The sequence below is a fragment of the Acipenser ruthenus genome, chromosome 6 (genome assembly GCF_902713425.1).
Source record: "Acipenser ruthenus chromosome 6, fAciRut3.2 maternal haplotype, whole genome shotgun sequence".
Classification (NCBI taxonomy): Eukaryota; Metazoa; Chordata; class Actinopteri; order Acipenseriformes; family Acipenseridae; genus Acipenser; species Acipenser ruthenus.
Genome location: NC_081194.1, coordinates 70,287,599 through 70,312,968, shown reverse-complemented (window position 1 = coordinate 70,312,968; position 25,370 = coordinate 70,287,599). Strand labels below are relative to the sequence as shown.

The 25,370-nt window shown below is 37.2% G+C and overlaps 2 protein-coding genes across 4 annotated transcripts; one reads left to right on the top strand and one right to left on the bottom strand.

Moving 5' to 3' along the window:
- Positions 1–3,695: 3,695 nt before the first annotated feature.
- On the top strand, positions 3,696–12,477 carry LOC117411194 (clusterin-like). The gene is made up of 9 exons (XM_034018470.3): positions 3,696–3,850; positions 6,456–6,583; positions 6,861–7,009; positions 7,462–7,632; positions 7,820–8,243; positions 8,717–8,857; positions 9,627–9,853; positions 10,543–10,718; positions 12,243–12,477. The coding sequence occupies exons 2-9, from the start codon at positions 6,496–6,498 to the stop codon at positions 12,253–12,255; spliced, it is 1,389 nt and encodes a 462-aa protein (XP_033874361.1). The 5' UTR covers positions 3,696–3,850; positions 6,456–6,495; the 3' UTR covers positions 12,256–12,477.
- Positions 12,478–24,520, bottom strand: LOC117411195 (uncharacterized). 3 transcript variants are annotated; one of them, XM_034018471.3, is made up of 8 exons: positions 24,196–24,520; positions 18,069–18,188; positions 16,843–16,921; positions 16,003–16,130; positions 15,261–15,333; positions 14,336–14,593; positions 13,421–13,627; positions 12,478–13,190 (listed from the first exon to the last, which is right to left on the bottom strand). In XM_034018471.3, the coding sequence occupies exons 1-8, from the start codon at positions 24,370–24,372 to the stop codon at positions 12,985–12,987; spliced, it is 1,248 nt and encodes a 415-aa protein (XP_033874362.3). In that variant the 5' UTR covers positions 24,373–24,520; the 3' UTR covers positions 12,478–12,984. The 3 variants fall into 3 exon arrangements, with proteins under 3 accessions (XP_033874362.3, XP_033874364.3, XP_033874365.3); XM_034018473.3 differs by having other exon boundaries at positions 12,478–13,013; XM_034018474.3 differs by lacking the exon at positions 24,196–24,520 and adding an exon at positions 22,843–24,146.
- Positions 24,521–25,370: the final 850 nt, after the last annotated feature.

Below are 25,370 nucleotides of genomic sequence, written 5' to 3'. Positions count from 1 at the left end.
ACAGAAAAACAAATGGGCCTGTGACAGTCTGGCTCGCAGTGGTGATGTCACGGACCAGGAAGTAGAAACCAAAACAATGGATGGGCGGTTAAAGCTGAGTGCAACGGCACTCAGCGTATTTATTAATAAACAAAATATTTAAACCAACAAAACACAAAACAAAAGGGCACGAGGGCCAAACGAATAAACAAACAAACAAGTAAGTGTTGTGCTGGACAATCCAGCACGTTTTAGCAATTGTTTTTCGAATGTTGCTCGCTCTCCTCTGTACACCCAACCTCAAGTGCAGAGAGCTGCAGGTTTATATACTCTGGCCGAGGGATTAACTAGTTGGTAATTATCTTATTATCCCTCGGCCAGAGTCTGCACGCGTTTGGTAAGGATGCATGACTGTCAGCTAGTTAAATAATCAGTAGCTGATCAGCCATGCATCCTCACGGGGTTTTTAAATATAAAATAATAAAAGACGCAGCGCTTTTACCCGCGCCGTAAACAAAAATACAAATAATAATACATAGGGGCGGGACACTCCGCCACAGGGCCACAGATGAATAGGCTGTACATTTTTGCTAAGAAATAAATAATAATAATAATAGATAAATATATCAAGACTTGGATAGGCGATGTAGAGGCTCAGTCAGGATTTCATAACAGACAACTAATTTACACTTCTCATACACACTTCCTGACAGATGTTTCTGTTCCACAAAGGTCAATGGTCTTGCTATAGTGGTGGTGCCACAGGCGAGAGAATGTGAGAGAATATACATTATGAGCTGTATCACTACATTGTACACCGGATTGCAGCATCTTATGATTTGCCTCATTTTCTAATGGACTGTATTATTGTTGTTGATGTTGTTATTATCGTTACCCTGCAAAAGCATATTAAATTGAAATGTTTTTGCTTACGATTGTAAGTCGCCCTGGATAAGGGCGTCTGCTAAGAAATAAATAATAATAATAATAATAAATGTTTCAGTGCTTCACAGAAACAACATTCCTAGCTAGTCACAAGGCACATTAACCAAGTAATCAAGTAATCAAAGAAAAAGCAGATATCAATGCATGATGAATACCATTTACCAAATATCAGTTTGTGATGGGAAGGAAATTGATTCTTGAAGACAAAACATAAATACATTCTCAGTTTATCTATGTGTGTGTTGGTTATAAAATGTTTGACATGAAGCCACATCTGTATTTCTTACATTTTAAAGGTAATGGGTTTGGATTATTTTTAATTATACTCATCGTGCTGACTCGTACATATAAGAACAGGGGGGTGAAATCTGAATAAGGCTTGTGAAAGCACCATGCATACTGATGTTCGTAAAAGAATCAGGAAAATGAAAACATCACTTATAATTGAAACCTTAAACGGAAAATTACTTTAATCATAAATCACCCACAGCAACATGTTTATGACTCTTACATCATCTACTACTTGGAATGAATTTAGAGTTTGTGAACAGTGTGCATTGGTTTTCAATATTTGACCTTTTTTCTCTCATCAGATAATGGAATTGCAGGTTTAAATATAAATGTCTTCATTTTAACAGCTTATCTGCCATGTGTGGGCATCTGAAATGAGACATAGAACTCATATGATTTAGTTAAAACGAAACAAAAAACAAAACATTAAGCTAAGGACAAGTATAAGTGAGTACAGGTTGAGAAGCAGGAGTCACAGTATTGGAGGAGTTTATTCAAAGCAGAGCTTGTATCTGAGGCTCTAATAACCACAGCCGCTTGTCGTTGTAGATACAGTGTTTGTAAAACAGCTCTTTTAAAACATGTTTAAATTGTATCTTCGGATGAGACGTAAAACCGCGGTCCTATTGTAAGTGACTCTGCAGCAGCAATTGTTGATGCATATTTCACCCCCTAGTCTCTGTAAGTTGTTTGGGAGAAAACATAATAATAATAATAATAATAATAATAATAATAATAATAATAATAATAATAATAATAATAGGAACAAGATTGCAAACCCCATTACATCTCTATGAGGACGTCAGTCACAGGCGCATAGGGCCAACACAGAGTTTGAGAAGCTCAGTAATACTTCTTTATAGGGTCTGTTAATCATGCTTTGAAAAAATAAATCTATTGTCCATAGTCTGAAGAACAAAATGTTGGCCCAGCTGGAAAAACTTATCTAGCGTGAAAAGTATTGTGTTGTGATCAGATGTTAGACAGTGGGATGGGAAGTGTATTATTGTATGACAGAAAACATTGCAATGATGTGAAACACTGCCGTCTGCTCTTCTTCATTATTACTGTCATGCTATAGCCCTTGAAAACTCACCTCTTTTGTTTAGCTTCATAGCCTGAGTTCATTATTACTGTCATACTGTATCCCTTGAAAAATCAACTCTTTTGTTTAGCTTCATAGCCTGAGTTCACTATTACTGTCATACTGTAGCCCTTGAAAACTCACCTCTTTTGTTTAGTTTCATAGCCTGAATTCATTATTACTGTCATATTGTATCCCTTGAAAACTCACCTCTTTTGTTTAGCTTCATAGCCTGACTTATAAGATTGTATAGTTTTGAAGCAGATAATGAACTTTTTTAATAGTTTAGAGAAATATATTACTGTGTACAGTGCTATTTGACTATATTACATTTAACAGCATATAGTAATATATATATATATATATATATATATATATATATATATATATATATATATATATATATATTTCGGTACCAGAATCAACCGCCTTGGAATTGGAATCAAGAATCAGAATTGTGGCAAAAACTGCAATAGTAGGGAGAGTGCCATTGAGTGAGAAACTCTCTTGAAATGTTAGCTTGTACTGAAGAGTACATTTAAAAACAGTGATCAAATCTGTACACACATACTACAAATGAAAAAACGACTTAGAGAGAATAAATCAGGATGTGCTGTGTATACAAAACCTTGAATGACTATGATAAAGCAGATATATTTCAAGTCTCCTTCCAAGTGGCATTTTGACCTTGGCACTGCGGAATGATTTGCTGCAGAGAGCTTTCATGGCAGTGTGCCCTTCAGAGAGCTTTTTTTTATGCACTGTCATCCAAGACAGTACAAAAAAGTACAAAATGTACCCTAATATACAGTAACTATACATTGTAAATGGAAGTGTACCATTACTTTACACAGTTTTTCATGGCTCCATCTAATTTACCATGACTTTATATGACTTTACCATAGTATGTATGTACAGTACTACATTCTATAATAGAAGAAAGGTCATTAAATCTATTAAAATATTAAAATATGAATCTTGAGTTCATGCAGTTTCTCAGTGTCTCTCAGAATTGAATTTGTTGAATCTGTTTTGTTTGATTCAATTTTCCAAGAAAGGTGCCCTATGCAACAAAAAATATTCGGGTGCAGCTTGATGAAATGAAAATCTGGAATGGAAGGGTTAAACATTACAAATGGCATTGAAGCTTGAGCAAAATATACTGCATTCAACAGGTTAAAGATAAGAATGTACTATGAGTTAACTGTGAAACTGTTTTTAAACCTTAACTGAAAATATCTCCTGGCAGTATCTACAGTAATGATGGCTAAAATAAATGATCTATCTTTGTTTTCTTCCTCCTTCTGTCGATATTGCGGTGGTATGTTTTACCTGATATTTGTGGTATAACATTGCCCACTACTGGGGAGATTAAGAGTAGCACAGAGTCATCACAGACAACGACACAACTTCTAGAAAAATCCAAAAGCACAAAAAACATTCTCCAGGGGTGACTCCCTCCAGCGTCAAGCCTCACTGCTAGGTATAAATACCTGCAATAGCACAGCCTCTCTTCAGTGCTTCCACTGGGAGAAGCAACCAATTTAGAGGGTGAGTAGACCAAATATCTTCTTCATTCACATTTATTCCGATTAGTTATGGGTTTAAATATCCTGAAAGTAACATTTTAAAAATAATAATAATAATAATAATGTTGATGTTGTGATGCAACTAAATTAGCAATGTTAATGCTTGAATCTGTCAAATTACAGACACACAATCAAACTCAACCCTAAATAGCCTGTAATTTAATTAAACTGTATCCTTCTTTAATCATTTTTTTTTTACTTTGTAGAATTATATTGCTGATTTCATCATTCTTAATATTGCAGTGCTGTCATACTTAAAACATGTATAATAGAAGGCCTGTTTGATTGCTGCATTTTAAATGTTAAGTGAAAATGATTATACTATATAACCAGTTATTGCAGTGATCCAAAGCCACCTCTGGCTCACTTGTTCTAGTTAAATTGATCCAGCATGGCGGTTGCAAGGAAGTTCGATTCCATTGTCAGCTCAGTCTGCCCTCACAACTCGGTTAAATGACATGATTATTTGGCATACAGTACTTGGCTGTTGATTTGGGTTTTTTTTACTTCCATAACAAATTAATTTGACATTCAGGCTATAATGGTTCAAATGAGTTTCCTTCCACTCATTTTCCTTTTCAAAGGTTTATTGATTACTCTTGTAAGTCAATGATAATGGAAAAATTCCTGTCAAGAAGGTCACTTACTGTACATCAAGTGTAATTAAAGAAAAACCAATTACCCTTCTGTCCACTGTATTAACATATACTGCATATCTGCTGTTACGCTGTTAGAAATACAGGTTGTGAGATAAGGAATGGTTCTGAGGCACCCTTATTTAATATTTAAATCAAAGATTGCACAGCAGTGGCCATATCTGAGCAAAAAAAAAATAATAATAAAAACAAGCCCAGCATAGGAGTGGCCCATTAACTATGAATGTTAACTATTTTTAAAACAAAAAGTGGCACTTAAAATAAAGTTTAAAGATTTACCCTTTTTCATTGCTAACTGCCAATACAATGCAGTTTTATCTTTTTTAAGCAAAACAATTTGCATTCTCATCCTGACTCTAAGTCTCACTAATGCTCACTTTGTGTCACTGCATTTGCTGCACTGGTAATAGGATATTTAGTATCTTCAGAATTTAAATAGCTCTGCAGAAAAAGAAAGAAAGAAAAGAAAACAAGAGGACAATCAATAACAGCCACATTGCTAGATCTGCATTGTGAACACAAGATGGCTCATAGTTCTGGTTACATAAGGAATTTCAGTGCCCTGAGCATATTGTGCAAGTTATGTAACAGTTCATGCTGACAGCCTCTGGTTTCTGGAAATTTCCTGTTCACAGTTTATTTGATGAGAAAAGGCTGCCTCAGAAAAATAATTAATACTGGAAATGTATTTAAAGTTTGGGGCACTGTAAAAACATATATATTACAATGTAGCACAACTGTTAACCCACTTATAATATTCTGACCTTGCCTGTCTCTGTCAGACTTAAAACCAATTACAGATTTACTCCAAAGGAAACACTGTAAACAGATTAGCTTTGTTGAATATTAGTCTTGATATGTTTTGAAATTTTCAAGCTATACAGAATTAGAAGCTTTGTAAGCTTAGATATTTTGATGTGTTTTTTTTTTTACTGAGGTGATGAATGTGAACTGCAAACCAGCTGTTTATACCACAATTACTGAGAGTTCAAACATTGAATATGTTTTTTCATATGCTACAGAGTGAATCATTTTACTGGATCTCATTTCGGAATATAGTTTGCATTCATTTGAATTCAGCGACAGAATGACTGGGCAAATTACACTGTTCCAATCGATGCTGTGAGCACACAAAGAGCTTGAGCTAAGGAAAGTCATTCTCAGAATTCAGATGTTCAGTTTAGGTTAAATATACTTTATTTTCCATAGATCGTTTGTGTTATATAAAAAGAATACTTCATAAGCTCCTGAGGATGGCCATAGACAACTCATATACAACTTTTGGGGGCTCATTTTTTTCAGCCTCAGTAGAATAAATTCACTACTCATTTTTTTTTTTTTTAATAATCAAATGTACAGTGCTTTTCCTAAATTCAGATAATACCATTGTATGGTATGTCTGAAAATCAACAACAATGTGGAGTAGCAGAGTGAAAAAAAAGCACTGCAGATTTGTAACTGGGAACAAAATAAGTGAAAAATATTTGTAAAATAATTGAAGTAACTATGCAGCTTACACATTTCAAACAAACTGCATCTATTGTATTGCAGAAGGTAGAATGAGAGCAATGGTCTAGCATGGCGTAATATCTGAAGGTTGAGATTCCCGAGAAATGAACGTTGGCCCATCCCATACTTGTTCTCAATTTGTATCCTCACTCATGTCCAATGCAGTGCTGGCAAGCTGCCACATGGTGATGTGTTTGGGTTCCTAATTCCTAATGCCGCAAAAGACTATTATTATCTTCTCTCGCCTTTTCTTGACCCTGCTCCATGTACAGTCATTAAATCTGATATGCAAGAGCTATACAATTTGTTTATATTATATTTAACATTAACTGACAGTGGTACATAGTTATTTATACAGTTATTTTTTAACTTACATTTTTGAAAATTAATATTGTCTTTCAGACCCATTCCAGCTGTTTTGTTTCTTTAAACGGCTAGGAAGATGAGGGTAGCCGTGTCATTCCTGGTTGTGTGCCTGCTCTATTCTCTGAGTGAATGTCAGAATAGACTTTCACCAGAGGATCTTAAACGTAAGTACCACATATGGTTTTATTGGTATTATGTTCAGTAAATTGTTAGTTATAAATCTGTACTACATTAAATACATTTAATATTTTCTACAGGATTGAAAAAAAATACTTTTCTTAACAGTCAGCATTGCAATACAGTTCATGGTTATGTGTTTGCATAACCAGATTGTAAGATGGTGCTGGTAATATCTGTACAGAAGAGTGGAACAAATTATTCTTAAATGTTACTTATTCATTTTACCTGTGAAGCAACTCGATAATAAATTCAATTTTACAGAAATATCCCTGATGGGAGAGAAGTATTTAGACAAACAAATTGAAAATGCCATCAATGGAGTCAAGCAGATGAAGAACCTGATGGAGAAGTCTGGAGAAGAGCACAAGGAGTATTTAAACATATTAGAGAGAACCAAAAAGATGAAGGAGGTTTGTAACTACCCGCTGATTTGAGCTTTATATAAAACTCCCTTTTTATTGATGCTCACTGCTTAGGATTTTTGAGCTTGAGAATGTAAAGTGAGGGGCAATGGCACTGTGACAACAGGTGTTTTTTGAGAGCTGTATTGTAGATGGGAATGAACGACAGGTAAACATTATTTTGTTCGCTGTAACCAATTCAAGCAGAGACTGCCAATTGTCTTGAATTGTTCTGAACTGCGTGGTGATTTGATGTGGACTAATATCCATTGGGGGATTAAGCTGTGAACTGAATAGGATTAAAAGCAATATGTAAAAGACACTAGACACTGTTGAATTAGTCAGCTGTGCTATCCAGCTCCCCAGCTGATTTAGAATCTGCAAAAAGAATACTTGTTGATTTAGCTCTAGCCTGCATTCAGTTGCAAAGTCCTTTGTGACCTATTCTGTTTTGCTCCTAGGATGCTCTAAAGAATGCCCAGGAAATGGAGTCAAAACTAAATGCAGAACAGGACCTGTGCAATGAAACAATGCAGGCCTTGTGGGAGGAGTGTAAACCATGCCTGAAAAACACCTGCATCAAGTTTTATTCGAGGACCTGCAGCAGTGGCTCAGGCATGGTGGGAAGACAAGTAAGTGTATTGTATTTTTATTTATTTTAACTAGGTAAGTTTTGATTTCCTAGAATGTCTTAATGGCCACAGATAGTACAGGACTATCCACGCTATCCACAAACCTATGGGGTAGCATCCTAAATATACTGCAGATAGTTTAGCATATGTCTAACATCAGCAAAACAAAATCTTTTCTATTCCTTAGCTGGAAGAATTGCTCAATAGGACCTCCCCTATGTCTATTTGGATCAATGGAGAGAGGATGGACTCCCTCCTGGAGGAAGACAAAAAACAAGACAGGAGATTTGAAGACCTTGAGGAACACTACTCTGAAGTTGCTGACGGGGTGGACGGGATCTTTCAAGACAGTATGAAGGTTTTTGATCAGATGCACTCCTCCTTTCACCACCCGCTCTTCAGCGACTTTCCCCGGATGCCGTCTTTTCTCAATAATGAGGACCGCCCACCTATCAGAATGAGTCTCCCCAACTCCAGGTTTCCCACATTCCAACACGGTTTTCATGGCTTGTTTCAGCCAATGTTTCACATGGCCCAGAGAATGTTTGACTCAGCCAACCAATACATGGAAAGAGAGGGTCAATATGACGTAATGCCATCTTCTCCAACAGGTAACTCTTAGTTTTTTCTTACCCCACTGTGGCAGGGTGAGTATTTTGTGTTTTATGTTGTATGTGGTGTGTTTCCTGTTGTCTGTTACATGTGGATAGAGTGGTGCACGGAATATAAATTGGGCTATGTAGCATGAGTGTTGTAATATGTATTTAGGCACGGGGATTGCACAATCACTTCACGTGCAGATAAAATGTGTATTAGTATGTGAGCAAGGGGAGTGCACAAATGAGTTCACGTGCTGGGATTCAAGTGAATAATTAATTAGTAATTGAATCCCGGCACAGCTGTATATATATATATATATATATATATATATATATATATATATATATATATATATATATATATAGGTGCATGTTTCGCTCAGTCTCGAACACACAACCCGAGTAAGTGAAAAAAGCAGTGGTTCTCAACCTGGGATCAAAAATGTTTTTGGACTGTATCTTTTATTTTACCTTATTTTGCCTAGATGGAAACGCCAATGAAGATGTCATTGTGTCCGGACGAAACAGAGGGGACCGTATGACATGTCGTGAAATTCGACGCAATTCCGCAGGGTGTCTCAAACTCAAGGAAGAGTGTGAAAAATGCAAAGAGATACTGTCCATTGGTAATGTACATTTAGGACCCAGCAAGAAGTATAGCAATGCACAGTACTAATAATAATAAAACAAAGAAATAAAAAGTGGTTTTGCTAATATAATTTGACGGACACACAATTTCAATATATAAGACCATTAGACATACAGTATAACAGAAACGGTCATTACGCCTTTCCACATTGTTGCCTTTTTGATGCCTCCAATAGTGGCAACATTGACATATAGTACAATAGTACAATATTAAAACAGGTGTCTTTTATCATAACCACTGTAAACTTGCTGGGCAGGCCATGCTGTCTTGGTTTACAATATAGCTGGAGACAGTGGACAGATCTTTTATGTGTTTTCTCGAGTGCAAAGTTTGGTCCACTTTTTTCAAAAGACATTGGAATAACGTCTCTATCTTTAAATAAGTAATTTCTTGCTATGTTTGGAAACAACATAATAAAAGCATGTTTTAAATGTTTTTGTTCATGTAAAATATTTGGCAAGACATAGGGCCTTGTATGTCATTCCAAAGATTTCGTTCATTACAATTTTGTAATTAGTTTTTTCATATTATTTTCTACAAGTATCTATAAAATCTCTCATTATTTCATCACTTTTGTCGATTGCATACAGTAGTACAGTACCTCATTAAGAGCGAATTAATGCAGTATCTTTTGTGCCACTCAAAATTGTCTACAGTACATTACATGAAGTGAGTTCATACATCATATACGGTATATCATTCTTCTAGCCTCCATTGCTCAGCTGTAGCACACATCTTTTTTTCAGATTGCTCTGGGAAAAGGCCACTACAAGGCCCCCTCAAGGAGGAGTTTGAGAAAGCCCTGGCCATGTCTGAGAGGTTCACAAAAGAATATGACGAGCTGCTGAAGAAATTCCAGCAGGAAATGCTGAATACATCCAGCTTGATGGACACCCTCAACAAACAATTTGGATGGGTGTCTACACTCGCTAATGCCACCAAGAGGCCAGATGGATTCTTCCAGATTAAAACTGTGAGCAGATACTGTATTTAAAAACACAATGATTTACCAAATTTTTAAGTTAAAATTATTTTAAGAATAGGGTTAAATATTTTGGTACAGTTAAAGGATGGAAACAAATGTAAGTTATTAGTTACTGTAATTTAGGCTTTGGGCAGTATTGTTTTATTACAGAGGGTAAGTGGCTTATATTTAGATACCTTTAGGTGCTATAATAGCATAATGAAATGAAATAGAAAAATGAAATAGAAATGCATGAATTTCTTGTCTTTCACTGACTTCTTGGTAGTAATTTCACAGTAAATGAATGTTGCTTGTTATTTCTTTTTAAGGGTACCTTACTACAGTATGGTTATTTTTATTTGCAACAATTCTCTCTGTCTTCCTCAATTAAAACTTGAGATTTGAATTTTGGTAGGAACTTTTAATGTTGTGAATCAGAAATGGAATTTGCTTTGAAAAGATGACATCAGACACCTGAACATTTGCTGTCTTATTAATTACAGCAAGTATTTTGAAGTAACTTGTGACGTGTACAGGGAAATTAAAAGTTCACCACTAATAATAATAATAATAATAATAATAATAATAATAATAATAATAATAATAATAATAAATCAAAATCTTTCTGTGGCGATAAGTTTTTTTTGTTTTTTGTTTTTTTTAACTCCTAACTTAAAACTTTTCACTAATTTCTGTAGGTGATTTCAAGAGGTAGCCAGAACCCAGATAACCCTGGAGACACCAATGTTTCAGTTCAGCTGTTTGGCTCCCCTCCAATGACCTTCACAGTACCTGGTGATATCCCTTGGGACGATACCAAATTCTCAGAGGTAGTGGCAGAGGAGGCTCTGGATCGCTACAAACAAAATACTATGTGAGTGTATGAATGGCTCATAACTGTTTTTGTATTCAGCGACTGAAACATCCAGTCATTCCATATACTTGGACGTTCTCCATACAAGACTGCAACCTGTGAAGTAAAAACAGTGTTCTCTCCTACAATGCAAAGGTGGCTACATAGTTTAGTCATGGCTCCCAATTTTAATTTCTCATTATAAGGATGAATATATATAAAAGTGACAACTTATTGGCGAACTACTGCTTTGTTGCGAGGGAGTATTTTAAATGTTGTCTTTTTACATTGAAAGTAAATTCTTCACAGATACTCCAAAAAAGGGGTTCCAAGTACCAAAAGGCATGTTCCATGACATATTGATCCTAAGGATTCAAAGAGCCAGTATCATGTCCATATAAGTTACAACAATACCTGTATGATGTATTGCACCTTGCTGCTGTGCTGTTTCCTGTTTTCCCAGATACCTTGAAATAACTTTTAGTACTTTGTCCGGCATTATGAACTGCTTGGGGCCACTCTGATCTATCCCAGAGCTTGGTGGTATGTTTCCATTTTTGGATACAGTCCCAGAATTAGCATCTTCATTCTTTCCAGTCAGGTAGTATCATGGTGCGCCATGATAAAAGTAGCTTCTCATGTTGCTAGGATACAGTCTGCCTGGCATTACGTGCATCAATGTCATCTGGGATCAATTAACTCAATGGCCTATCGGTTTTATACATGTTTTATTTTTGTATTTTTAAACACTATTAAAGTCATTTTTTAAATGTTCGTAAAAAAGCCTACTACAACAGTAATTGTATGCAGTAAATTAAATACCAAGACCACTCTGGTTGTGAGTTGAGGTTAGAACCAGTGTTCGGTTGTCATCTCGTGTTCTCTTCCTAACTAGAAGCCTGGTCATTCCACTTGTTTTGCTGTTATTAGAGCTACAACATTATAATAACTGTTGATTTGACTAGCATGTGAAAAACAGGTATAATGTTTTATAAAAAAAATGTGCCCATATTTATCATTTTTATTCTTGAAAACGCATCTCTTAATAAATAATTTGCAAATGTTTCTAACAAGCATGATTATAAGAACTTATACCGCTATTAGAAAAAAGCTAACCCGAGTGTCATTCTCCTCCACCGATAAAGTGGCAGTATTTGAATGACAGGTTACTTCTATTGCGGTGACCAGGCACATCTTGATTTCTGCAGTCTTTAAGTAGCATGTTGACTGCTGGAATTTTATTTCCTAGGCCTAAATTAAAAACACACAAAAGATTCGCTAAGGTAACCAAGCAGGAGGCCAGTCTCTCAGAAATAGGAAAATGAGAGAAAACAGCAAAAGCCAGCACGAAAAGTGTTTTGTTTTTTTTTAATTATGATACTGGATCTTTAAAAGGTATAAATAAATAAATCAATATCACATGCTACTGTAATTGGACCCTGGGACAAAGCTAAGTTTTTAACAACTAGCAAGGGCAGGTTATTTAAAGGTGGTTTTACAGCATTGCCACTGATGGTTTTATTGTTTTGTTTTATTTTCTTTCAGATTGGTTAAGTAACAGAGCTTTTGTTATGTGGGACTACCGTAAAAGCCATATAACTAAACTTGCATCTTCAAGAAAAAGTGTACATCGCACTGCTGCTGAACTACTGCTGTGGGACTAGAACTATTGCACTGTACATGTAGACAGTAAATCCTCTTCCAAACTAACATAGTAATGAATTGCACAGCAAACAGAATTATAAATGCTTTCATGGCAATAAAACATAACATAAGCCTCTCTCTGTCTCCTTATTTATTTACACTTATGCGTGGCACAACCTAAACTTAATGTTTTCAGGACATCCTTCATATATGCAATACATTTACCAATTTGTTAACACATTGGGGGAATCTCACACTCTCAGCTCAAAGGTAACGGACTGTGTGCTGTTTACCCACAGAACCACGGTCAAAAAAGTTGCATGAACACTTGTCATATCCAGGTTAGTATATAAAAAGCATTTTGCCTAAATACAGAATAATATGGCCTACTGGTGACCGCATTCTTAAAAGAAGGATAGGGGCACCCAGTTTTTATTACACAGTTAATCTTTATTTGATTTTGTATTCCATTGCATTTCTGCCCTCTCCAGCAACTCGACATTAGGTATTGGTTTCAGCTGTTGCTGTTATTGACAAACTGTCACCAAACTGCATTATATCTTCCTCAGTGAAAATAGTAATCAGCACTGGACCATGATTTCATTACAGATGTGCTGCAATTCAGATGATTGGTATGTAGGTTCTACATAGTCTTCTGGTACCTGAGTAAAGCTGAGACAACAGATGTTATGGCCTGTGCATTTGCATCACAATTATATAATCCATCAGTTTCATAGTAGAGGCAGTCCACTGTTTCAAGCACGTTGCTCTTGTTGACCAGTCTGCTGCTCTCAGATGATACATTTTTGCGAGTGTGGTGCATGACCACCAGGATTACCTTTTTATAAGCTATTGGGGGAAAATAAACTCAATAAGGCTCTATGATATTAAGTATTATTTAAAAACAATATACATTTCATTGTAAAAACAAACCAGTAACATCACTTAGCAAATACTAGAACAAACACTAACATTTGAAACCTAGCGAACACTAACAAGTAAAAATGATATACGTGTCCTACACAAATGATCCATTTGTAACACCAAAGATTCAATTCTAAACAAGGAGTTTTACTTACATGAAATGTTCTGGATAACTGCATCAATATCAGTGCCAATCCGAGAGATAATAGGGCAAAAGAGTAAAAGCACCTTATCGGAATTATAATCACAGGCTTGCTTCTGAATGGCAATTCCCATGCTCCTGAGATTCTGAGAAAGTTTGTCCAGGAATGTAATCTCTGCCCCAAAGGTCTTCCCAGTAACGAGGGTTTCGATTTTAAGAACTGGAAATAGATAACAAAATATCTCAGTGTATGATCTGTATTATTGATGAGAGATCAGATTTTAAAACAATTGGCAGTGAGACAGTGTAGTGTCTCTATACAGCAGAAACTTTATAAAACATCACATGACCTTAATATGGCAGCCACTTAGGTCAATGTCATAGTCACCAACACATTTAGCATGAAGGGTTCATACAACCTTTAAAACTATTTAACTGTTTCTGAGATACAGTATCAGGCTTTAACACTGTGGTGGCTGTTTTCCAAGATACTGCCACGAATGGGTTAATTTTTCTAGTATTTGATATCCACGTTTCAATCATAGAAAACACCTGTGTACCGAGAATGTAGCCAGTACCTCAAAGCATTAACTTTTTTTTTATCATCCCGAAACCAAAGTCATATGACCCCAATATGGCACTTCAGGTCACAGGTCAAAGTCAAGCCTGCTGTTAAATTTTGCCCAAGAAATATTACTTTGCACTTTTAGAAAAGGAACTTTCAAAAAAGGTGCCCTCACAGGGAATGTACACAAATTCAAGTGCTGTATAACAAAAATAAAACAATACATCAGAATTCCTTGTAGAGCCTCTTTACTGTGCTTGTTATGCACAGCCAGTACTTATTATGCAACCTAAATCATTAATTAGCCCCATGGACTTCCTCGAATCAAACCACTGCACCAATGTCTGACTTCTGGGAACATACCTTGCATGGGAGGGTGATTAGGCTGCGCAGGAAACCCTTCATAGTTCTTGTGTTCATCTGGGATATTGGTAGGGAAATCTGTTTGAATGCATTTATCTTGTTTTAAATCATGATTCTCTTCCCTCTTCGTTTGATGATACAACTCAGCAACAACTTGAATCTGCTGCTGAAGTGCGCCTAAACATTTCTGAAAATCTACTTCCATGTCTGTGAGATTCTGATAAATGTTTTTCACAGCACTCCCAGAAGCAAGTGGATCTATTTAAAAAAAAGAAAAAAACTAAAATAAAAAATAACCTGCATTTCAATTAGTGACACAACTGCAGTCAATCTATCTAGCTGCATACAAACGTAAATACATGCAACACTGTGAATTGGTATCACACTGGCAGCAGCGCTAAATGTAGAGGACAATTGTAATGCAAGGTTAAACTATCTGTGTAAATATATTCCACCATTTGTGTGACTTTATCAGCTTAAACACTTTAACCCCTGAAATGCCACTTGTTATATTATTTTTTTCCTTTAAGATCTAAAAGTGAATTGCTTTCTTTTTCACTGACTTATGTTGGATTAATAATACCTACAGTAATTCTAATTGTCAAAGTGATTCCCCTGTGTACACCGTTTCGTGAAGGTAATCACAGTCATTATCTCCTGTCAGTTCAGGCCGCTTGCTATCTCATTTCCTAAAAACTGTTTTTCAACAATCAGAAAAGTTTGTTTACTTTCAACATTCCTGCTAGAGCTGAACTGACAGGAGAGAACAACCACAAATGAAACCCTTGCACAATATTAGCAGTCATTACATTTTAAAGGAGAGTAGAACGTCCTATCTTTGGAATTCTTCAAGGAGGATGTACGTGATGCATTCAGTGCCAGTCAAGTGGATAATATGATCACTTTAATTTTCAATTGCTTTTACCTTTCCTCAAATCTTTATTTCCATGGAGCAGTTGTACTTTTCCAGGATGTACACAAATATTGCTTCCTGAACTCTGTAAAATAGGATTTGTTTATCAAACCTTATCACACCATAAAGCCAGGCACTGAGTGTGGTCATGGAACTTATAGGAAAACTTACATTTATTATGAAAAACCTTAAGACATTCTTGGATCATTCCTCCAACTCTATCACTTAGCCTATTAGTTTCTTCTGTTAGCATTTTTCTTTTTATTTATTACCCCCATTTATAGAAGCCTCTCAGTGCAAATACTCACTCTGCTATTAAGGCAAAAACTAAACTCTTAAATATCTTTCCTATTTCACACAAATAGTACCCACTCACTGTAGTATTTTTATATTCATCCATTCAAAATGATTTAAAGCCAACTCTTAACCATTGTAGTACACCCATGGATAATAAATAAAATATATTACCTATCTATACAGACTTACTTATTATCAATAATTGTATTTGGATAGAATTTTGATGACTTACTGGCCATATAACTGTAACAACAGGTTTTTAAGCAACCTGTAAGTGTAGAAATGCCACCTGCTGGACAGTTAACAAAATGCAGACCAGTCAGGGAAATGACTAAACTACGTGATCTAGCACAGGGGGTTAAAGATACCTGCCTGTACCTCTAATCACCAAGGTAACACATACTGCATTGAACCAAACAACTGTTATACATGAACTAGACTCAAGGTACATACCCACCTTCACATTCTTTTCCATGATGAGATTCATTATTTTTTTTCTCGTTTGAAAATTAGGCAGCCCTGGCATCAGTTCGTTCACATCTTCTCTTGTTAAAGTAAGAAACTGTGCTTCATCAATGTTTGCACCTATCAAATCATTTTGATTAATAATGTTTAGATTCAAATACACAGAGCCTTAAGTTGAGCAAACTGTCCTCAGTATAACACCCTTGCTTAAATCCAGGCCAACAGAAACATAGTTGAGGTACAACTAACTTTTTAATCAAGAAATTTAATATAAATGTATAATAACACACCACTCTAATACCCAGTCCGAACGCATTGGGTATCACAGTGATTTATAACTAACTACAAATTTGGTTTCACCAGTTTTATTTGTGTCCACAAAATAGTATAAAACAGTTTACAACAATTCCTTAAAGAATAAGTTGCGGGGTTCCGAAAGACTTAGCGTTGCCACATGTTGCTACAACAGTTTAACTAACGTACCTGTCATTTTCTTTTCATTGTTAACATCCTGACAACTTTTTACACTTATAACTTTAAAGTCTGTTTCTAAATCAAGGAAGAGCGATTAAAAAAACCAAACCATAACAACAAGTTCTCTGGCTTTTCTGTTCCGTACCACATCATGGATTGTTATTGTTGTGTTACCTGCTTGACAATGTGGGCAATAATCCTTACACCATCAGTGCACTAGAGCGGGCATTTTGAAAACAGCTTTGAAACAGACTTTAAAGTTATAAGTGTAAAAAGTTGTCAGGATAAATATAGGAGGAATGTTATATTTTTCAGAACCCCGCTACTTACTCTTTAAATGTTTTTAGAACGTACTTACTTTCAAATACTTGTGCAGCCTCTTGAGTTACCTCGTCCGCAATGACCTTGTAAAAAAATTCCAGATCTGATGATTTAATCTGTTTACAAAACAATGATTGAAAATGTATAATGTACACAAGAGAACACATTTTAAATGTGATTTATAATACAGCACTTTCTAGTATCTCTGTCTAAAAATGCTTAGTGTGCCACAGTTTTCAAAGACTTTTACAGAAACTTGTTTTTTTTCATACAAATACACTATATGCCTCTATGGACAAAAGAGCAAAACCATAAAAAAGGGTCACGCTTTATTTTTAGGGCCATTCTTTTTTTTAATAACTGTTAACAAGAAGCTAATAAACATGTTAACGTACATTATTGATTTTCTGTTAACTGTTAGTTAATAAAATATAACAGGCCAGCTAAAACTGTAATCACCAGAGCCCTATGGATGATCAATCAAACACCAGAGCCCTATGGATGATCAATCAAACACCAGAGCCCTATGGATGATCAATCAAACACCAGAGCCCTATGGATGATCAATCAAACACCAGAGCCCTATGGATGATCAATACCCAGTTGATCATATATGCTTCAAATCGGTTCAGATTGTTACTGTAATAATGTTTAGCAAATTAAATCAGGTTTTTATTAACCCTAACCCTAAATGTAATCCTAATCTTAACCCTTAGCTAAAAATTAACAATGTTTGTTAATAAACTAAAAAACAGGCCTTTAAAATAAAGTGTGACCAAAAAAAGACTTAAAATGACTTTGAGTTAAAGGGTACGGAGCACACACAAAGCATCCTTTTTTTCTTTAACACAAAAGACATATGAACAAAGACACAAATCACAACAAGGTCAAAACCGTAGCACAGAGGTGTTCAACCAAGTAAATGTTATTTTTGTACAGTATGTGTGATGTAAAAACATCAAGAAATGTATACAAACATTTTCATCCAAAATGTTACTTTATTTGGAGTTTCATACCATACTATTTATTATGTTGTATCACAACAAGCAACTTGAGATATGCTTCCACGGCTCAAACTTTTTTTTCCCACTGTTAAGAGTAGTAACTTCTCTTGACCTTCTGCACTAAACTCACAAGCACGTATTTTAAAAACAAACTAACCAAAAACATTAATAATAAATAAATTGAAGAAAGTGTAAATAAAATACTAGAGTATTGTGTTGTGTATTGGGTTACGATGGGGTCAGCTTCTGCAGTACTTACAGGAGAAACAGATGCTGTAGAACCAGCAGAGGGCACTACTCCCTGTGTGCTGACACTCTCCGAATTATACCAGCTGAAGAGGTTTGCGATATTCATTGGGAAACTGTGGCTGTATGCGCTCTACAAACATTTAAAAAAGTAATTGTTACTTTCATGTCAAAACAATGGCTAACACAATTTCCCCTTGTTCATTTATTTTTCATTTTGGCATAAAAAATCTGCCAAAAAAAGGGTATATGAAACTATAATTGAATTAATACATAACATACATTCAAAATTAGGCTACATTAAAATGACATTTCTAACTTTTTTTTTCTCTCTCTCCTGACATACTTGCTTTATTATTATGTTCTATTAAATGTATCATCTCTTGTTTCATCATATCTCCTGAAACACATGTCTGTTTTGTTTATCTCTTTACTACCTTTGAATTCCACCTGTCCATTATTGAAATCCTGAAATGATCAAATCTGTCACTTAAGTCATTAACATATAGGTTTCTCATTTAAATACTGAATAGTTATTCTGCCACCTTTATGTAAATTGCACCCATTCCACCTGTTGGAAAACAACAGAAAAGTGTTTAATTTTATGATGGAAACAACGTTCGACATAAGAGTCGGGTTAAAACAGACGGAGACAGCGAGTTTCAAACTGTCGGAAGATACTTTTGATATCCAGGGACACTAATGACCCATATACAGCAAGTTTAAAAACCGGACTGTTTGGTCTAAAACCTGACAGTTGGAAATCCTACTGCTGTGCCTTTAATTATCAATTGCTGTTGCTAAACAACAAAAGAGCTGGACAAATTGACGTCACCATGATGAGCAGCACAATTTCAGCTTTTGATAGGTACATAATTTAATATATTCTGCCATTCAATTCTTTTCAGCAAATCGCTATAAAGATAGATGTTGCTAACAGCCAAACAGAGAAGGGGGGCGGTGCCTGCGTTGTGTAACAAGCCCGCTGGTTCTGTGATAGTCTGTCAACATCATGTTCTTTAAAAAAAAAAAAAAAAAAGATCAGTTGCTAATATATCAGTTGCTAAGATATATATATATATATATATATATATATATATATATATATATATATATATCATTATAAATTTAATATATATTTAATTAAATTTATAAAGATATATTTGAATAAAACATTTGCAGTTAGGAGTACAGAGAGCAGTAGTCGCTGTATGACATTTGTGGAGCAGAGAAATACAAACCACAAACAATATGTCAGATAAAGGGCAGCAAAGTCCTCTTGGCGCACAGAAAAGTAAAGTGTTCTGAGAAGGAGCTGAGAGACCTTACGGCTGAGGTCACTGTGGGTGCGGCTCAGAGCGAGAATGTTTCCGCTCTCTCAGATCACCGATGAAATCTGCTCTGCAGCGCTATGAGCTGCTCATAGGGAGCAGAACTGAGCATGCAGTTAAGTGGAGCTGCTCTGAGCGGCTCACTTTGGGGCCTTTCACACCTAGTTTGTTTGACAGTTTGATGCGGATTGAAGTGCGGTTCGGTTCATTTGGAGCTATATGTGAAACCTCTGACAGTGACGTAATCGCACCAGGATGCGAATCAAACCAAACAAACCAAGATCACCAGAAAAGGTGGTCTTGGTTCGTTTGAAAGCGAACTTGGTACATTTGCGACATTGCTCCCCCAAAACATTTTGCATTGTGAAAGCAAACACATTCAGGTTCACTTGGAAATGAACCACTCCAAACAGCGAACCAAACTGTAGAAGTGACGTAATTGATCAAACTTAGATTTCCTTTGTGTGCTGGGCTGTGTTGAATTGGGAGGCTGATTAGAAACGTGTGTTAAGTATACAGCTCCTGGCCTACAGGATAGTATAACTTGGCAAACAGTGTCTTAGAATGCCAGCCGTGGGCAGCAGTGTGGAGTAGTGGTTAGGGCTCTGGACTCTTGACCGGAGGGTTGTGGGTTCAATCCCCAGTGGGGGACACTGCTGTTGTACCCTTGAGCAAGGTACTTTACCTAGATTGCTCCAGTAAAAACCCTGTATAAATGGGTAATTGTATGTAAAAATAATGTGATATCTGTATAATGTGAAATAATGTATAATGTATAATGTGATATCTTGTAACAATTGTAAGTCACCCTGGATAAGGGCGTCTGCTAAGAAATAAATAATAATAATAATAATAAGCGCCAGCCGTCTAAGGGCCACACGTCCAAGGGCAGTCTGAGCTGTGGCAGTCCGAGCGAGGACAAGTGGAGTGAGGATCTTTCCCAAATCCCTCCCAATGGCTACTAGAGGCCTCATTCCTACTTTGACACCTAACGTCTGGATCCCCTGGACAAAGCGGGTTCACTCTTTCTCCACTCCCTGAATGAACACTGGTAAGTACCTGCAGCACATACCTTTACTAACTCCTTCTCCCCTTACACTGCCTGCTACAAACTTGAAAATCTCCTTTTTCAATTGTCACTCTCTGACTAACAAATCTCTGCTTCTCAGCGAACTTATAACCGATACCAATCTTGATCTTCTCTGTCTAGTTGAAACCTGGCACTCTGTAAACGACATGCACTCGCTGCATCTAGCCACCCCAAAGGGCTATTCCCTCTTTGACAAACCTCGCCCCACTGGCCGAGGCGGGGGCACTGCTGTTGCAAATTCTGTGCTCGCTTCCTCAGTTCTTTCTTTGTCTTTTCTTAATTTGAGCATCTCGCCATCAAGCTCCCCTCTCCCATGTCCCTCACTCTTGCTGTTATCTACCGTCCACCTAAGAGCAACTCTGCTTTTATTGCCAAGTTTTCAGAATTCCTCTCCCTCGTCTGCACTTCTACTAACAAAATCCTACTCCTAGGTGACTTCAACATTCATGTTGACTTGCCTTCCTCCCGCCTAGTGACCGACTTCAACATGTTTCTGGACTGTCTTGGACTCTCTTAATCTATCAACGTCCCCACTCACACCCGAGGACACACCCTGGATCTGCTCATCACCAGGGGCCTTGATATCTCCAATCTCTCAGTCTGAGATATCTCTCTCTGACCATTTCTTAATCACTGCTAATATTAATCTCCCTGCTCCCTCCTCTGCTACTGATACTGTTATCTCCTTCCATCCCAAGAATCTGCTGAATCCTCTGAAACTCTCGGAATGTGTCTCTACATCCCCTCTAACTGGTATTCTCCTGTCCTCAGTTGATGATGCAGTGACCCTATACAACGCCACCCTTACTCATATCATCGAAACTGTTGCCCCGCTTACAACCAGAACCGTCAAGAAAGATCGAAACTCATGGTACACCCTCGATCTTCGAGTGCTTAAATCTGCCTGCCGCAAGCTTGAGCGCAAGTGGAGGTTGTCTGGACTAACGGTTCACAGACAGATCTGGACCGACCATCTCGTGAGCTACAGGCGTGCGCTTGTTGTGGGCAGGGTGAAGTACTTCTCTGAAATCATAACTATGGAACACGGTAAACCTAATGTTCTCTTTAAGACCACTGACCAAATCCTACATCCGGCCATCGACAGATTAATCTCCCGTTCATCCTCCTCTCTTACCTGTCATGATTTTTCCTCTTTCTTTCGGAACAAAATTGACAACATCTATTCTACGCTCTCCCACCACAAACAAAGTTTACTACTTGACCACCTTGACGCTCATCCAGTTGCCCCTCCTGCCCTCTCCTCCTTCTCTCCTCTCTCCATTGCTGAAGTCTCTGGCTTACTGTTGAAATCAACTACTGCCACATGCTCCCTGGACCCCTGGCTGACTAACCTTGTACGTCTCTGTGCTTCTGATCTTGCTCCTTCCATTATGTACACTCTCAACCTGTCCCTGGACTCTGGCTCGGTTCCCGCTGCCCTTAAGCTTGCCCGAGTTCCAACGGTACTCAAAAAACCCTTCCTTGACCCAGCTGACTTATCTAATTTCTGTCTCATCTCCAATCTCCCTTTTCTCTCCAAAACTCTCGAAAGGGCTGTAGCCAGTTAGCTGATGAAACACCTCACGGATAATAATCTGCTTGAATCGCTAAAGTCTGGCTTCCGGCTGCATCACAGTACTGAAACTGCTCTGCTCCAGATTGTGAATGATCTCGTGCTTAATGCTGATGCTCCCTCTGTGCTTGTCCTCCTTGACCTAACAGCTGCTTTTGACACCATAGATCATGACATTCTTCTTGACCGCCTTCAGAACTATGCTGGGATCTCTGGAACCTGTCTCTCCTGGATGTCGTCTTACTTATCGGGACGCATGTAGTCTGTTTTCTATGGTCCGGCCATGGTCCGGCTCTCGGCTTGCATTCAAGACATCAAGGCCTGGATGTCTGCCAATTTTCTTTAGCAGAACACTAGCAAATCTGAACTCCTTCTAGTAGGATCTAAAACTCAACTTAAGAATCTCAATATAGCTGCCCTGGACCTCGGAAACTGTCTGCTGCTGCCTTCCCCTGCAGTATGAAGCCTTTGTGTACTTCTTGACAGCAACCTCTCTTTTAATGCCTACATCTTCTCCATGGTCAAATCTTCCTTCTACCATCTTCGAAACATCTCCAAAGTCCGTCCCTACCTTTCCCTCCCGGATGCAGAGATACTTTGTCATGCATTTGTCTCCTCTCAACTCGACTACTGCAAGTCTCTATATGGTGGTCTCCCAGCACGCACCATAAACTGACTGCAGCTAGTTCAGAATGCCGCTGCCAGGATCCTTACCAGATTTAAAAAACGTGATCACATCACCCCGTCTTGCTACCTGTAAGTTCAGGATTACTTTAAAAACTCTCCTACTCACCTACAATGCCCTTCACCACACAGGTCCTGAGTACCTCCTCAACTTGCTGACCCGCTATGTCCCTGGCAGCAAGCTGAGGTCCTCCAACTCTGGCCTGCTTGTTATCCCCAAGCAAAAGTGCACCACACTTGGAGAACGCTCGTTTAGCTTCAAGGCTCCGACTCTTTGGAACTCTCTCCCAGCTTTTGTGTGTGATGCTCCCTCCGTCGCTCACTTTAAATCAACTCTCAAGACCCACCCGTTCTCTCTTGCTTTCCATCCTCTTTAAGCCTGATATCTGCTATTAGCTGCTGTGTTGCTGCTACTGTTTCTTGTATTATGCTACTATCATGTATTATGCCCTTTTTTAACTGTATATTATGCATTTCTCTGTATTTAAAGTATTACTGATTTTCTTGCTGTTACTGCACCTTGTAAAGCGCTTTGTGATGGTGGTCCACTAGGAAAGGTGCTATATAAAATAAAAATTGATTGATTGATTGAATGAATGAACAAAACATACATAGAGCTGGGATGTATTGCATCTCATTTAATGTGTCATTCTGAAATTATGTTTTGAAGTCAAATATCCCCTACTTTTGATGAAGCATATAGGCTACAGATGTATAGTATATACATGTACATACCATCAGACAACGTAAATATATAGACAGATCACTTCAAAGTTGCATTCTCGTGTCACGGACACCGTTGTTTTTAAATCAACAGGTTTTTTTTGTTTGTTTTGTTTTTAATGTAGTGTAGCGTGCACGGGGGAAGGCAGTAGCGGGGCTGGTAGGTGACATAATCACACACGGGGGAGAGAACCCTACCCTCTGGGTTTTAAAAAAATGTGAAGATGGCAACCCAAGGCTACAGGCAGCTCAGATACGTGAGTCAGATCGGTAACTGGCATTTCTTGAATAAAGTCGTTCTCAAGGAAATCGGAGTCCTAATAAAAACAACAATAGAAATTATTTCAGACATTTTAATGTTGTTATAAAACACGCAGCTGAGTCTTGAATTTCAGCAGCACGCCACTGTATTGGAATGTAAACAAGACACACTCATGATTACCAAAATATGTCCCACGCTAGATTTAACCACCCTTGTGGTATAAACTCTGCTATGCCAAGGTCCACCAAAGCCGCAGCCATACGTTTTAAAAAAAAAACGGCCCTGATCCTGGGACGAGCTTTAGTATTGTTCTAACATAAACGAATAAAAACGCTACAGTCGAGAGCGCAGAATATACATACTGGTATTTTATAAACAGAAAATAAATATATCAACTCCTGCGGTATATCACCAATTAAATACAGTATAGCACCATTTTGTTATTACAGTGCTAGTGTTATTATTATTAATTCCAACCTGGTTTGGATGTCCTTGCCCTGAGCGGCTGGGCATTTGTCTTGCTTCAGTGGTTTTAGCTTGCCCTACCCCCCCTGTTCTTTCCGGGTGTTCGTCTTCTTTACTCGATTGTTTAACTTTCTGTAATTTCTTATCAGAACGATGCTTTTTACTCTGGCTATCGTTTGAGAAATTCATACTTCCTACACTTGAATACCATGCAGTCCGGCAGAAGTGTTGACCTACGTAATTTCTGCAGAATGCAGACTTTCACTATATCACGAACGATATATATGTTGAAGAAAACAAAAGTGAAACTTGTATGTGTGGGTGTTTGCAAGGGGCCTTTCCATTTTATTACATTGAATGGCCAGTACAGTACAGTAAAACTATTATATATAAATATATATATATATATTTGATTTTATATATATATAAAATCAAAACAACTTGTAAAACCTCATCAGCCTTATTTCAATGTAACCATCATTAGAACCTTGACAAAAGTTCCTGTACATGTACTTGGGGTGTATGTGGGTATCCTATTACTTTTTTTTTGCGAATGAATCAATTTGATTTATAGGTTTACAAAGTTGTTACAGGTGTTTATATTTTATTGGTATTTTCTTCTACACATGATACCCTATTCACACTACCAACTGCAAATACTGAACAATCAACACATAGACCTGTTTGGCCATATGCCACTTATATTTTTACCTGATATCTACAGACCTGCTTATCCAAAGATGATGAATCTTGATAAGAACATGCATGATCACACAGTATTATAGTTATATTACAGATGTGGACACAAGTTAAACAAGACAGTGTAAAAAGGTTATAAGATGCACTTCATCCACTCGTTCCCAGGTGGTTGTGGATTACCTGTATACCGTATGATTAAGAGTCAGCAAGTTCATGTTTACCTGTCCATTATTTTTGCAAGGATGCAATACCTTTATTTAAATATAAGCTGTAGTGGATTATCTCATTGAAAGCCAATTTCTTTTTCACGTTCTATTTCCTCGAATTACCCTGAAGGCAAAAATGAAATGAAAATGAAAGCAAAAGTAGAGCTACAATAGATGACTGATGACTCAGAGGCAACCTACCAGTTATTGAAGAATACGTAGCCAGTGTGATTGGCCTTTTAAATGAAAACACAAGAGGGTCTATTTTTATGATGTAAACAA

Bases quoted from the DNA above. Each gene is read 5' to 3' on its own strand.
- LOC117411194 (XM_034018470.3), top strand. From the start codon at position 6,496: ATGAGGGTAGCCGTGTCATTCCTGGTTGTGTGCCTGCTCTATTCTCTG. The intron at 6,584-6,860 runs GTAAGTACCACA...TCAATTTTACAG, and splicing joins TTCACCAGAGGATCTTAAAC to AAATATCCCTGATGGGAGAG. The intron at 8,244-8,716 runs GTAACTCTTAGT...TATTTTGCCTAG, and splicing joins AATGCCATCTTCTCCAACAG to ATGGAAACGCCAATGAAGAT.
- LOC117411195 (XM_034018471.3), bottom strand. From the start codon at position 24,372: ATGAATTTCTCAAACGATAGCCAGAGTAAAAAGCATCGTTCTGATAAG. The intron at 14,594-15,260 runs GTAAAAGCAATT...TTTTTTAAATAG, and splicing joins AAATAAAGATTTGAGGAAAG to ATCCACTTGCTTCTGGGAGT. The intron at 13,191-13,420 runs GTAAGTAAAACT...TTCCCCCAATAG, and splicing joins AGTTATCCAGAACATTTCAT to CTTATAAAAAGGTAATCCTG.